The 15,779-nt window shown below is 39.3% G+C and overlaps 2 protein-coding genes across 3 annotated transcripts in view; one reads left to right on the forward strand and one right to left on the reverse strand.

Annotated features, from left to right (window-relative positions):
- Positions 1-6,849, reverse strand: part of LOC131138128 (homeobox protein PKNOX2) — a 61,247-nt gene extending 54,398 nt beyond the window's left edge. The window contains exon 1 of the mRNA XM_078787755.1: positions 6,752-6,849. The gene's annotated coding sequence lies outside the window, so the exon portion shown is untranslated. The remainder of the gene's footprint in view (positions 1-6,751) is intronic.
- A 1,174-nt stretch (positions 6,850-8,023) lies between these two features.
- tmem218 (transmembrane protein 218) lies at positions 8,024-13,956 on the forward strand. 2 transcript variants are annotated; one of them, XM_058087846.2, is made up of 4 exons: positions 8,024-8,480; positions 9,303-9,405; positions 12,578-12,622; positions 13,498-13,956. In XM_058087846.2, exons 1-4 carry the CDS (start codon positions 8,371-8,373, stop codon positions 13,501-13,503), a joined length of 264 nt encoding a protein of 87 aa, XP_057943829.1. In that variant the 5' UTR covers positions 8,024-8,370; the 3' UTR covers positions 13,504-13,956. The 2 variants fall into 2 exon arrangements, with proteins under 2 accessions (XP_057943829.1, XP_057943828.1); XM_058087845.2 differs by having other exon boundaries at positions 8,027-8,480; positions 12,578-13,924.
- The last annotated feature ends 1,823 nt before the right edge of the window (positions 13,957-15,779 follow it).

The raw sequence follows: 15,779 nt of genomic DNA on the forward strand, positions 1-15,779 counted from the left end.
TTATTTATTTTTCATTTTATTTTGTGCAGAAAAATAAAAATTAAGATATTTGAGAACAGTGGAATGTTTTATCAGAGCTTTTCTTGTAGAAAATCGGAACCAAAGCACTGAAAAAGTTTGTATATTTTTCTGTTTTTAATAAATGCGTTTTTTTTTTGGGGGGGGGGGGGGGGGCTGATGCGGCCCAGCCTTGCCCAGACTATAGCTCCAGTGGCCCCCAGGTAAATTGAGTTTGAGACCACTGGTCTAAAATGATTGGTAGTGAGCGTCATTTTCTAGGAGGGTTTTATTGAGTGCGTACAAGCATTGGCATTGCAGCCTTTGTGGTACGTATCGCCATATTGTGCCAAATTTGCATGTAAGAAGACATTTCCCTAAGAGGTGTGCCAGCGCTCTTGACGATGAAGAGATTTTCATGTCGCCCTGTGCATTTATGAGTGTTAGAGGGAAGCACTAATGCAGACTTACACACCGCTTGCCAGGGATTTCCTGAGCTATCGTCTACTGTCGAATAGAAATATTTTGAACCTCACCCAGCTCAGCTGTTACCAAGATCCTCCAATATAATAAATTCAGGATTTACTGGCAGGCTTCATATTTCTGCGTGTGAAAGCTCTGCTCATTTATTAGGATTATCTACATTTCGCCAGAGATAAGATCTGACGGCACAATGATTCTTTTAATGCAGAATATATAATAAGCTGTTGCTAATTTGATTTTGTGTTTGATCCTTGAATAATAACTACTGGTATCTAGAAATAACTTTTAATTGTTTTCATAATGACATCAAAAGGAAATTATTCAGATGCTGCGGATGTCAGGGACATTAGTGAGTGTAAACAGCCTACTTTCTCAGACGTGCTAAACGCCGCGTGTGCGGGTAGTGCTCTTTCAAGAAAATCATATGTCATGGCTTTGTGCCAGATTGTTTCCAGCGAGGGCCACGTACTAAAAAAAGGGAGGATGCAAGGGCTACTTTTGTATTTTGTAACTTTGTCTAACTTTTATATTTCAACTTTATGCTATTAAAATGGCATTACTTGCTGTTGTTTTGTTATTTATTATAATACTATAAGTATTCCCAAAATATTTTGACTTTATTTTTTACTTTATTTTTTACTTTCCTGCATTGTAATTTTCCAAAAATTCCAACTTGAAAAAAAGTAATTATTTATTGTTTCAATATTATGCTACTAAAACGCATTATTTTTTTATTCTCATAATATTATGACTCTTTTAAGATCTTTTTTTTTAATTATATTTTTAGAATTTGCGGCGGCCAATAAAAACACAGACAAGGGCCACAAATGGACCTCTGGGCCACACTTTGGGCACCCCTGTTTTAGATGATGGAGTGCCTCCCTGCTGGATTTTCATTTTGTCTAAAAAAGAAATGCAATCACAAAACTGATGCAAACATTGCATGAATATTAGAATGGAGAAATACTTGTGGTTTTATTTGTGTTGCACAACAGTGGGTAATATCAGACTTCCACATTAACATTTGATACTTGTTATTATTGCCATTTCCCTGCTTCAGGCTGGTGCCACTGCTTTTTTTTAAATAAGACTTAAATCCTTTCTTTTAATGCACCCATTCATCCATGTTCCAGGGAGCTACACAGCCAGATGATGACGTTTAGAGCCAAGATAAGTAAGTCCATGTCAAACAAACTTGCTGTTTAAGACAAAAAAAAAAAAAAATAGAAGCAACAACAACTCTTCGTAACGAGCAGCGAGTGGTGTGGGCCCTTCCTCCATTTAAGAGCACTTACAGGCCGCTTTGTCTCCAGTACTCTCCGCTCCTCACCTTGCCCTCACAACTACAACAGAGGCCTATGCTGAACAAGCCGAAACACAAAGACAGCCGATCAATATCCACTTCAAGGTGTGAATGAACATTTTTTTTTCCACCCCCAACAACTCAAGCACAAGAAGACCAACAATAGTCACGTTTACATAGACCCAAATATTCCAATTCCATTCGGGTTATTTGCTCAAAGGGAAAGAATGTAACCTTTGTATACACCTCATTCCGAAAGAAAAGTGCCAATCCGAATGAATATATAATCGGATTCACAGGGGTGGAATATTCCTTTCCCCATTCCGATTGAGGTATCTTGTACCCGCTCAAACGGAAAGTTGTCAGACTGCGTTCTTCTTCGTGGTGTTTTTCTTCTTCTGTTGTTTATTGGCGGTTGGCAAGCAGCTTTCGTGTGCATTAGCGCCATCTGTGGAACAGAATCTAAACCCTTCTATACGCCATTCACAAGTCCAGTTTTATTAAAAAAGAAAAATACATATCTATATAAAACCGATATAAGCCGAGCTTAATTATAAAATATTAGCAAGATTGAACTTTATCTTTTCCTGTTCCCGGGTGCGTTCTTTCAGCGAATGCTGAGATATGACGTAACCAGACGTTCTTCGTTTAAAAAAAATGGAGGCAGGCAATCGGCACTGGACTGCTGCGGAAAGTTTGTTTTTGATTCAAACTAAATTTCAAGACCGGACGAACGAAAAACTGGCAATACGGAGTTATTCCAACAAGGGAAAGAAAAACTGGAGGAAGTCGGTATCACGTGATGTTGGTGTTTACGTTTTACTCCGCATGCCCCATTGACTATTCTGGTTGATTATAGCGGCGAATGTAGACACACGATTGGAATATTCCTTTCCATGGATACCATTGCTTTCGGAAAGGTCATTCGGAAAGAGAAAAACTCCTCATGTAAACGTGGCTACTGAGACATGCTTACATTTTTTACTCACTTTTTTGTTTTTGCAAATACATCAAGGCCATGTGCCTCATCAACTCATCGCCGCCGCTAACGGATCACAGTTCTCTTGTTGATTCAGTCGCCGACCACAATCTATTTCATTTGGAAAAACATCGCCTATTGTGTCAAACCGTGTTCAGATACAACTCGTTAATTAAGAACTTTACCATTGTATTTCATGAAGCTGTATTATGAACAGGATACACAAGGGAGTACAGTCTTATATAGCAAACGTTAACACAAATTGCTCATTTACTGTCATCGGGATTTCACAAAGCTCCGACTGAAACAGCAGAATGAGAAAAAAAAAAGCGTTTAAAATATGAAAATAAACAGATGGATACTGTGATCAGACTCATGCCTTCTCTGTGTCCTTCCAGTAAATGGCGGATCATTAATTTGAGCTTCTTGGAGCATAAATCAAGCCGATCCATCTCCCTCCGACCTCGCTCCCAGTTGGCTTACTTAGAAGCATGCCAATGCAACACCGGCTGCGGAATGAGCAACGGTAAGCGTGCAGTCTGTCCCGAAGCTGAGCCGTCTGACAGTATAAACAGGCCTCTGTCTCCTCTTGAGAGCAATCCGGATCAAGCAGGCTTAGTGGGCATGACCTGTGGGGGGCTAGACAGGCCCAAAACATGCAAGGCAACATTGTCTTAAGGTTTTCGGTGAACAACTGACGAGAACTAAACACATCACGTCGCTCCCAGGCCTGGAAGAGAAGTCAACGAACGCACTCTGCTGAGGATACCCGGCAGACTAAAGGCTTATGAATAATTCCAAACAGCCTCTCTCGTTTTTTGTTTTTTTTTTTTTTTTCTAGCCTGATTTACAGAAATGAAACTCACATCTCTCGCAAATCTGATTGCAAAAAGAAGCCGGCGATATAAGATGTATTCCTCAAACATGACTATGAAATTATTGCTTTGTGTTTATGTTATGTTTAACATTGGCTAGTTGGAAGCTACTTTTGATAAAGTCTAATTACATCACAGATTTCTGTTCAAAACAGCTTTTTTTTTTCTCTCTCTGTGGGCGCAATCTCCATAATAATAGAGATTAGAGGCAAACTTCAACTTGCAGGATGTTTCTTAATATGCAGCAAATTTACACTTTTACTCACACATCATAAACCAATAGGAGCTTAGCGGTACAATCAAAAATAACACATATGGGGCACGTATTGTACGTTTACCACACGGACTACGCAGGTATCAAAACAGATACTAACCAATACTATTTCACACACATTTAGAACCGCAAGGCATGCTGGGAAGCCTACAAACACACTTAAATGACTATGTAAATGTTTATTATTTGTAATAATTACTTATTTGGAATTGTCTAATGCAGGGGTGCTCATTAAGTCGATCGCGATCTACCGGTCGATCGCGGATGTGGTACTGGTCGATCGCGGCGTGACATTAAAAAAAATATCATCCTAGCATCAATGCCGTCACTTGATTGATATACAGGGCAGCCATTCAGATGACAACTGAATGTTGCCCTTCGGGTGACCAATCAAATCAAACAACGTCTCTTAAGTGCAGCAGAACTTATGATGTCAGCCTATCATCCATCCCCGTTACTTGATTGACATACAGGACAACCAATCAGATGACAACTGAATTTTGACCTTTAGGTCACCGCTCATGCGTAAACAACGATGCAAAGTGCTAAGTTAGTCGGCGAATTGCGTCAGATTTTAAGCCCTCGCTAAAGTTTATGGTCACTAAAATGAGTGAAGTAGCTGGACCAAGTAAAAAGGCAAAAACATATCACTTCCATACGGAATACTATTTTTTTTTCACAATGTCTTTTTCAAAGTGCGTTTGCCTGGCTAACCTGGCTATCAGCAGCTACTGTCCGGACTATGCATCCCTGGCTGATTCAATTCAGTGCAAGTCATCAAAGTAAACTCAGGTAATTACAAAAAATGTTAGTAGTTAATTATGTGTGTTTTGCAATATTGGCTCATTTGGTTATGTAAGGTACATCAACATACATTGTACGTACAAATAGTCCTCAATACATTTGAAAATAAACAGATGTTTTGCATTTTTGTAGTGGGTAGATCATTTTGACTCGGTCATTTTAAAAGTAGCTCGCATGCTGAAAAAGTGTGAGCACCCCTGATCTAATGGCTAACGCTGTCCCTGGTCAATAGCAGTCACCATCAATAGATTAAAAAATCTACAGTTAATCCATGTGATCGGTGTTGGTATCGGTAGATCTCACTCATGGATGATCGGTATTGGAATAGACAGCATAAAAACCTCATCAGAGCATCCCTAATGTATAATATTAATATGAGAAACAAGCAAAAATGTGGAAATGTATAAGAAAACAAATTAAGAGGGGGAATCATACTTATAATACGTTTTTGTCTGTTTTTTTCTTTGGGTTGGTTTAGGTCTTTTGTTTTTTCATTATGCGAACCTCAGTGGAAAAAGTGTGTACCCCACTAATACATTATATGTAATACAGCTATGCATTGTATTGCTAGTTTTGCTACAGTTTTTGCATCAAGGGCAATTATGCAAATTACAACCCAACACCACAGATAGATCACAGCCCTGTTGGAAACTGACTATGCAAACGATGATTGAAAATGAAACCCCCAACCCCCAGCATGCCCGACAACAGAACACACTCAACCAGCATTGTCCTTATCCTGATAATACCCAGAACCATGTCCTGAGTCTATTTAACGTTTCTGAGTGTCACTTCCAAAATAAACGGGGCACGCTGACAAACGGTAGCCAATCGTTTTCCAATTGTCTAAAAGGTAGTAGCGGTGGTGTTTATCAAAGCACTTAAGCCCCACAACTCTGCAGATGTCAAACGTGTCTGCCGGCAGGAGCTAAAGTGGTGTAAATTGCTATTGTGATTTCTCGGGGAAGCACATAATCAGTCCACAAATGACTTCATTAAGCTGATGTGGGGAGGGGGGGGCAGCTAATTAAAGAATTAGCTGTGGACAGCAACTTGCATTGTATGTTATTGTATATCACTGCAACTTCTGTTTAAGTTTTTTGTTGTTTTGTCAATGGTTGTGCTTCAATCCATATTATGTCTATTGGAGATTATTATACATTCGTATATATATATGACTCAGCCAGGTAACTTCATACAGTTTATTTTAACATTAGACATCATTTAGTGGACGTTTCACTCCAAAAACACACAAGTTAAGACATTTGTTTAGCATTTCATGTTCTTCCATACAAACACTATGGAGCACTACTATGAGAAAAAGCACTTCATAAACTGAAAACACACACTGAAAAAACCACCTGACAGCAGTTATATGAAATAAAACATTCCACAGTACAGTCACAGCGGAAAAAGTTATTTTCATGTAGTAAATGGAGACATTTATTAGGATAAAAACATTAGCTCGGTAGCTTGGACTTTTCGCTGTTATGATATATTTTTTAAATAAAGTTTGTCAGTCAAAATAAACGTGTTCATTCGAGCGTTATGGTATATTTTTTTAAATAAAGTTTGTGAGTCAAAAGAAACGTGTTGTTTTAAAAATGAAAAAGGGAATTGCCGATAGAGTGCTATGTAGGATGAATCCGCGGCAATGCATTTAAAACCAACATTTATGTTTCCCATCCGCACAAAAGAAACGATATCAAATGATCCCTCCGTGCATGCATCGCAAAGGCAAAACCGGCAAATTGAAATCCAAACGAAGACAAAAAAAATCCACTTGTCTACGAGTCCAGCACAAAAACACATCTTCCCTCCTTTCCCTCTCTTTTCCTCTCCCTTCCTCTCCTTCCTCCTCCTCCCTCTCTCTCCCTCCCTCCCTACCAGCCTCTCTCACTCCGGCCTGCCTGTCTTGACTCCATGAACAATGTCCTGCCTTTTGGAATGGCGGGGAGGGAAGTGGGGGGGGGGGGGGGTAAAGGCCGTTCAAGTGGTAAAGCAAGCACTGACATTGAAAATGAATGACAGCTTACCTGCATGCCAATCTTCATCAGACTGACACTGGGCTGACAGCACAGCCTATACTCCTCCACACAGCCGGTGACGTCACACACCACAAGCCCCTCCCACCTCCTGCTCGGTCTATGCTCCCGGGTTTTTCCCAATACAGCGTCGATGATCCCTTCACGTGTCCATGGGAAAAAACGAGCACACACAGTCCGTCCTTTTCCATTGGGGGAAATGTTGCTTTATGATGTTAAGGAAAATTTCAGCGTATTGACTGTAAGATGGGAGTTTATATATGAATGAAGTTGTGTCATTGATATGATTGTAATCGCTGCATTTTCTTTATATAATTTGTGTCATACAAATTACGTGGCACTTTAAAGTACACACAGGGAAGTGTAATTAAGATACAAATATTCGAATACAGGACAAAAACACATCCACTATTATGTACTTACGAATTGTCTAGTTAAATACACATGGTCAAGGTATTCTAGGATGTATTAAATAAGAAGACTAACAGAACTTTTTCCCCACATTTTCGACTTGTTTTGACAGGAAAGTGGGAAAGATCGATCCCAATATTGATCATGTTCATACCGTTCATGGTATGTTCATAATATTGATATATTGTTATGTTTATAAATCCAGGGAATACATTCTTGGGTGCTGGAGAGCTTTTGGGACAAAATCAAAGGATTTGAATGACAACCAACAGTAGTTTTTGCTCATCTTTTGCACTTTTGGTTTTATTTTGTTGAAACAATTGTATGTAGTAAAAGGAAATAAGTGTATAATGTTGTTCATATTGTGAAATTATATATTTTTTGGAATCAGAACAAAACTCATCAAACAAAAAACGTTTATATCCAAAAATCTGTGAACAATATGCAGTATAATTACCCCAAAATAAGACAATAGTACAATGGTAGTAGTAGTACAACAGTAGTACAATAGTACAACGGTATTACTGTATTACATACAATTGTTTCATGCGTACAATTCCCTCAGTTTGTAAAAGTGATATGAAAAACATCAATCTCAACACTCTATCGATCCAATAATATCCTACCCCCAATTGTTGTATCGATCCACCCACCCCCTTCCAAACGCTAAATACTGTTTACTCAATCATTTTAAATTTCTATACATTTTTATGTCGTTTTTCTTTTTTATCACGTATGTAGTGATTCGGTTTTATTATAACCGTCAATTTCAGATTGATGTTTATGACGCTTGGATACAAAAGAATCGCTTGTCTGAGTAACAACATATGTGATTGGCTAGTCAGGATTTCAGCTATCCAATGAAATTCACGTTTGCTGTTACTAGGAAGTGTAGGACGCGTAGAATGGATCTAAGGGCACAGTGTGAACTGCATTTGGTTTGGACTTGACTATTAGAAAAATGGACGGAAAAAAGTCACATTTGCGTGAGCTAAACGTGTCAATATAAAGTATATTTGTATAATTAATGTACAGTTCCCGGGTTTATGTAGTGCACGAGTTGTATGGACGAGAAAGCGGACGCAGCTAACCGAGTTTGCCCACATAGCAGTGCGGCGCTAAAGCTAACTCCAGCCGTGAGAGATTATATATATATATACTTTTGTTTACTTTACGGATTTGTCCCATAAACTCCAAAAATGGTTAATACAGTCCTGGGAGTCGGCACAGGGGTTTTCGTCATTGCCGCTGTTTGGATTGTGGCTCTGGTGCTTTGTATGGTGCTTCTTCGAGCAGCTGGATCAGTAAAGTGAGTGCTAAACATCAACACCAACATTTGTTTTAATATCGCATAAATCCGCATAAACACTTCACCAAGCATCCTTACCCTCAAATCTGATCGCTTACACCTCGATAAGTGTCCTTCCTTCGATGCTTAATGTAAACGAGATGAGTGTTAAAAGCATTTACTACTATTTACTTGTGTGGTGCTGACAAAGGACTTCTTCCAGAGAAATGGATCTAAGGCATAGAGTGAGTTGCATTTGGTTTGGACTTTATTCGAAAAATGGTCCATCCTGTGTGTCCCCCTGATCTAAATCCAATTGGGAACATTTGGGGATGGATGGCAAGGAAATTCAGCATCAAAACTGGCATCAAGCATGCCCAAACCAATTTTTGAAGTGATTAACAAGAATAGTGCAGCTACTCATTAAATTCTTTTTTTTCAACATTTTATTTCTATTTCACAGGGTTTCTTGAACTGAATTGCTTACTCTACATTTTGTTGGTGTCACTCCTATTTCTTATTTTTGCATTTTGAAACACTACTTAGAAGATCCAACTTCTTAAAATCCAACAGTCCAAAGTGAAAATTCTTCATTTTGATGTGACTATATGATCTTGCAGCTTTGTGAAGCCATCAGAATCACATCATCTGCAGATAGCAGAATTGACTAAATGAATAATTCAATCAGATGCTTCCCACAGTGTTTGCGTACCGTGAAAAATTGTTCAAGGCAAAGCTCATTGAACGATTCAGAAATACACAGCTGAAATTATATGACGTGTTGAATATTTTCAAGGTTGCAATCACTTTTCATGAAATGTGTGTGTGTATGTGTGTTTCCAGGCTGGGAATTATCCCCATTTTCCTCTTGGCTCTCACCATCTCCTTGGCATTGGGGTTTTTCCCTCGGACTCCAGAGACACGACCTGCTTTCAAAGAGAGAGAGGTGAAGCTCTAGTCTACACAGATATGAAACAGGCTTGCACAGGCACACATTTTTTTCTCCTTCTGATCTTATTCATCATGATAGGATGATAGAATTCAAATCTCTAGCGTACTCCAAAATGTTATAATAATAAATAATAAAATAATAAAATAATATAATTTATATCGTATAGCTTTTATATCACCCATTCCTAAAGGAGATCTGAATGCTCTCTAAACATTGCAACAAAGTCTCTAAGTTGAAACCACTCCATCTTTTAATATGAGATGTGTTACAAAGCAGAGTTACAATGCCATCTACTGTACAGAGTTGGAACGGCAAGCTACATTTTACCGACAGTATCTTGCAATATCACGTTTCAATTATCGCTTCTTCATTATATTGCGTTTTTCAGAAATTAATTAATAAATGATTGCTTGTTTGTGCCATGGCATTGTCCGACATTCTCCTCCCATCTAGTGTGGAAGTGGTAAGCCAAAATATATGTTCAGTTTATTCAATATAATGTGTCCCACTGGGTTACAATTGATCAAATAAAAGCTTTTAATGCTAACCAATGACCATAGTATGTGTAAAAAAAAATTGAGGCGTTGACATTTCCCAGCGTGGATTTGTTTCTGTGTGACAGAGAGAGGTAAAGCACAGTATAGGATACACAACCTATCCCAAAACCTTAATGTAATCTAGGATAGGAGCCACTATGTATACTGCCTTAAAAAGGTACTCGCCTTTTGTATTTACGCGTTTGCTTGTGTGCACTCGGCACACATGCTTGCCACAAAGGCCTGCTTTGGTTTATCTTAGTCCAGCAGCAGCAGCAGAGAGCAAACACCCCTCACCCCCCTTAATGTTGCCTACGGGTTGTGCCAGTAAGCCATCCAGATCTGCCAAGCAAGCTGCCACCCAATAGAAAAAGCAGAGGAGAGCCATGTCCTGGTCTGCTCACATTTTATAGTCTGCAAACCCAGATACCGACAGAGAACGAGAGAGAGCAAAAGAGAGGCAGCACAATATGACTTCCTGGATTTCAAACCACAGTTGCACCGTTAAAAGCGAAAAACCCGTACAGCTACAACATTTTGAAATATCACCATCTATTATCAGCCCCTCACAGCTGCTATGAATTGTCCAGTGGCCAATTATGAATTACTGGCAAATTAAGCAAACCGAATCTATAAGAAACCACATACATTAAACCACACTTCTTCCATGTACTCTTACGTATCATAAACTGGGAATAGGACTAACCTGTTTCTCTGGTATTGTGAATGTACTTTTTGTTTCAACTTCAGGGGGCCGAATCAACAATACTGCCAAGTATATCACAAATCTAGTATTGGATTACAGCTGTCGAGAGCCACATTTTAACCCCCTAGCCTTGCCATTTTAGACAACATTAATGCCACTATGACGTGTTGTTTCTTCCCTGCTGATTAACTATATTTAATAATAATAATAAATAATAATACATTTTATTTGTATAGCGCTTTTCAAAATACTCAAAGACACTTTACAGAAGAATGGAGTTGAATAAAGCAAGTAAACAGAGTAGAAGACACACCAAAATACAACGTTTATTCGTTAATACACAGTTACACAGCAGTCAGATATAAAAAGTTAGACATTAAAAAACAGATTTAAAGAGGTGCGTCTCTAGAATCCACTTTTACTTTGCTCATGGTCATGACGAACATCACAGGTGGTCCTTCGTTACGACGTTTTGTGGTTATGAACGCGCTTCCATGAATGAATTAAACCGTAACATTGGTCCTGAACCACAAGATTGGCTTGTTACAGCACAGGCGGTGGAAGAATGTCAACACCTCAATTTTTTTTTTTACACATATTAGGATCATTGGTTTGCATTAAAAGCTTTTATTTTATCAATTGTAACCCAGTGGGACACATTATATTGAATAAATTGAAAATTTAATAAACCAAAAATCTTACCACTTCCACACTAGATGGGAGGAGAATGTCGGACATGCCATGGCTGAGTTCATGCCTTCATGAAGTGTTAAGGTAATGTAATGTAAGGCACCGTCTCAATGATTTGTATCATTACTGCCGCAGAGTGACCAGAATACTACACATCATTTGAAATGCTTTGACTAAATAGACCTTGGTTTGCCACGAACAAACGATCATTTATTCATTAATTTCTGAAAAACGCTATTGAGTAGTTACTGCGGAACTAAGTCACATCAATTTAGAGTAGTTAGTGAGAAGCTAATAAGTAGTGGTTAGGGTTTGTTCCTCCTTAATTACTGTCATTTTGTATACCTTAATGTAAAGTGTTAATACTACCACGGCAGTACGTCAAAGAAAAGTAAAGCCACCATCATGGATGTGAAAATGAACATCATAAAAAGCTCAGAGATGAGAAACAGCTACCAGTATTGGCTTGATTATAGTTAAACATTGAATATTAATGACTGCTATAAAGGGGTTATGGATTCCATGCACTGTTACATATGCACAGAAAAGGAGGTTATCCTTCCAGATTAGCCGGGGACAATATTTTTAGAAGGTATAAAGGCCTGCAAGACAACCGCAGGGGTAAAAGCTATTACTCTTTACTATTTAATCTCTGTATAACTACATTTAACTACAGTATATGTCCATGTATTGTGTGTACAGTGTGTGTGACTCGGGAGTTAATTTAGGTATAAGTTCCAATTTGTTTGTAACTTGAGGAACACCTGGATTTGCTTAAAATATTGACACTTTCAATAAGATCAGAAAATGTTCACACCTTCTTAAGTGAAGACTTGACTGGGAACAAAGGGTTCCCAGTCAAGTCTTGTATAATGGTTCTCAGTAAATGCATTTGTCTGTTTGACCTTCAGTTCAGAACCAAGGTAATGATACAACATACTGCTTTAATCTTCTGTCTGTTGTTGAAAAGTACATGAAATGCATGGTATTATTTTGTTTTGATTCATTTTGCATCTCAATAGTGTGCAAGTCTTGTGCTGAAATTGAGTGGGCAAAGTTTTCAGTGTGTTTTTAGAAGCTCTATGCTGACACCTAGTGGACACAGTAAAAAAATACTGAACTTAGGCGTCTGCAATTTCATTTAAACTTACATTTATTTGAAAGCATTTAGTCCAAAATTCTTATTAACACTGTCAACACTGAATATAATGCACTTTTTTCCCCCCCTGTACAGATAGTGGACAGTTTGTTCATCGCTCGCTATGTGCTGCTGGCTTTAGTAAGTGTGATCTTTCTCATAGCGTTGTTCATGCTGCTCCCATTTCATTTTCTTGAGCCCATCTATGCCAAAGCTCTGAGAACACGCTAGAACCGCCGTGGTCAGAGCTGTCAATGGATCGAATCCCTGATGTAAACAACCTCAAAGGAGGAGCCAGCACTTTGTTTTTGTAGGGGCACAATTATAACTTTTTTAAACATCCAGACTGAAATTCATGAAGTCACCTACATTGTATCATAACTGGAGCTGAAGGTTCCAGAACTGACAAGCCCAAGCCAGATTAAGTTCTTGTTGAAGCTGGAAGTTCATGCATTGGGTCAACCTAAACACAAGAACAAAGGGAGAATCCAAGGAAGTCATCAACGATCCAGGACTGAGAATTGAATGTTTAAACAAGTTGGGAAAGACAGAGGTGACGGGAATCATGATGGAAGACTACCCATAAACCTGAAGTCAAATCCTCATATTTGAACCTGTATGTATTATTGACCCTTGCAAGTACTGTACGTAGTATAATGATTGAAACCAACAAAAAGAATGGTACAAATAAATCACTAAGGGCCCAATTTTGATATCGGTTATATTATATGTCAACCTTTTTGATTGTGATTTTTGGAGTGTCCATGAATGCATCTCACAATTCCCCTGGCAACACCCAGGGGAGAGGCACTTTAGCTTGCTTTAAGGAAGGCAGCTCCTGGGAAAGCAATAACCCTGGGAGTTAATTTAGGTATAAGTTCCAATGTTCAATAAAACTTGACAGACATCACAGTCTGGGAGTGGAAGTTGTTTATAACCCGGAGGACCACCAGTATTTGTCTTATGATCATTCTTCACCGGCACAGTGGGAGTTTATTCCAACAACTTTATTCCAGGTATGAATGTGATGCCGATTTGCAAAGCTCAATTACAAACACTATAACCCCCATCCCCCTGCTTTTGGGAAGCCTGGGGAGATGTGGAGGGGAATTCCAACCAGGATGAAGTCGAGAGTCTTAATGAAACAAAACCAATCCTCTTAGTTCCGGCCCACATCTCTATACTGTGGTCCTTTTTTCAACACATCAATCCACTGCATGATTTCACACAAGCTGGGGAACTGCACATTTCAGCTGCACGATCTGGAAACTGTTGACCCAAAGATGACATTTTGCCTGGAATTGGCCCTTAAAGAAAGTGGCACTTGTTTTTTTTTATTGGAAAAATAAAACATTTGAAATAAAGTATGCTTCACATTCACATTAAAAGAATTATGTCCTTTTTCTTCAGCAGCAGTTACCTTAACTGAGGTATGTGAGGTCTGTAGTTCTTTGGCTGTTGCTGTGGGGTCTTTTGTGACCTTTATGATGAGTCGTCACTGCACTGTGGGGGTCATTTTTGGTTGGCCGGACACTCCTGAGAAGGTTCACCAATGTTCCAGTTTTTACACCCTGGACTGGTCGCCAACCAATCACAGGGCACATATAGACAAACAACCATTCACACTCACATTCATACTTATGGACAATTTGGAGTCGCCAATTAACCTAGCATGTTTTTGGAATGTGGGAGGAAAACGGAGTACCCGGAGAAAACCCACGCAGAACATGCAAACTCCACACAGTGATGGCCGAGGGTGGAATTGAACCCTGGTCTCCTAGCTGTGAGGTCTGCACGCTAACCACTAGACCGCCGTGCCGCCCTTCCCCAGTTTTTAAATTTTTCCTTTTTTTTGTGGATAATTGCTCTCACTGTGGTATGCTGGAGTCTCAAAGCTTAAGAAACAGCTGTGTAGCCTTTTCCAGACTGATAGATCTTTCTGCATTTACGTTCATTCATTTCATTTATGTGTTCATTTATGGTGAACTAAGATGCATTTAAAGACTGCGGAACAAAAATATAACGAAAAAATAGAACTCATGAGTATACAAGGATCTACTTTGACCTAGACTGGATTGCTTTTAGTATCTGCTAAATATATCAGTGCGGCACTCCTTGGAAAAAGTTACACACCCCTGAGCTAAACTGTATTTGCACTTATAATAGAGGACTTTATCATAGAGAGCTGTTTTTTTTTGGGGGGGGGGGGGGGGGTCATCAGCTTGCTTATCTTGATTAAATAGTTGCAGTGTTTATGTTTACTGAAGAATCCAGGTTTACAATATCCAACAGTTTTCATTTCCTGCATCCTTGTTCTCACACTCACTCCCGCTCTAATTTGCCTCTGTTATCTTTGCCCCCCCCCCCTCCCCTCCGCCCGCCCTACAACCATCTTTTTTCTTTGCTTTCCTCATTTAAATTTTTGTGACTAAACTCTAAATTCTGTCTCAAGGGAGTGGGAAAATGATCAGAACAAAGAATGTGGGACAAAGTCTTTGTGGTGTAGCCAGCTGGACATATAAAGAGATGGGGGGTGCCGGCAGGCGGGCCAGAGAAAGAGACAGCAATGCAAGGAGAAAGAGGTGTGAGCCCAAAGCTCATGGTGCAAGGTTTGGAAACTACAAAAAAAAAAAAAAAAAAAAAAAAAAAAAAAAGGACGTGGTGCGCTCCTCTCTCATAGATCCTGCATTCAGATGCACTCAAGCAGAACTTCTGGCTTGCGGTTCCTCGTCTGGGTTCTATTGGCATCTGTTTGTGACATGTACACCATCACCGCCCCACCCAGCTCTCAGCACACAAAAACCCCATGAATGGTCGGGTTATCGTAAAACAATGAGTCTCAGTTCCTGTTAACTAATCCTGAAAACAATGTTTACCACTTTCCAGGAAAGCTGGTAAATACACATTTAATAACAAATAATCAATTATGAAATAAAAACTACAACCCATAAGAAACCGGACCTATTTCTGCTGAAAGGAAAGTAATGGCGGGTATAGCACAGACTGGGTGTAACACAGGTGTGGACAAACTACGGCCCGGGGACCAAATGCGGCCTACCAAGCATTGGAATCCGGTCCGCCGGTTGCTTTCTCAGGATTTCAACTTTTAACATACAAACTGGCAACAAGTCGGATGTCTTATTTAGTCAAGAAAACAACAAAACTGTAAAATTAAATTACATAGTTTAATGTGGTGGGCTGCACGGCGGTTGAGTGGTTAGCGTGCGGACCTCACAGCTCAATTCCACCCTAGGCCATCTCTGTGTGGAGTTTGCATGTTCTCCCCGTGCATGCGTGG

Source organism: Doryrhamphus excisus, linkage group LG21, assembly GCF_037039965.1.
Source record: "Doryrhamphus excisus strain RoL-2023G ecotype Guam linkage group LG21, RoL_Dexc_Guam_v1.1, whole genome shotgun sequence".
Taxonomy (NCBI): domain Eukaryota; kingdom Metazoa; phylum Chordata; class Actinopteri; order Syngnathiformes; family Syngnathidae; genus Doryrhamphus; species Doryrhamphus excisus.

Bases quoted from the DNA above. Each gene is read 5' to 3' on its own strand.
- tmem218 (XM_058087845.2), top strand. From the start codon at position 8,371: ATGGTTAATACAGTCCTGGGAGTCGGCACAGGGGTTTTCGTCATTGCC. The intron at 8,481-9,302 runs GTGAGTGCTAAA...GTGTGTTTCCAG, and splicing joins CGAGCAGCTGGATCAGTAAA to GCTGGGAATTATCCCCATTT. The intron at 9,406-12,577 runs GTGAAGCTCTAG...CCCCCTGTACAG, and splicing joins CTGCTTTCAAAGAGAGAGAG to ATAGTGGACAGTTTGTTCAT.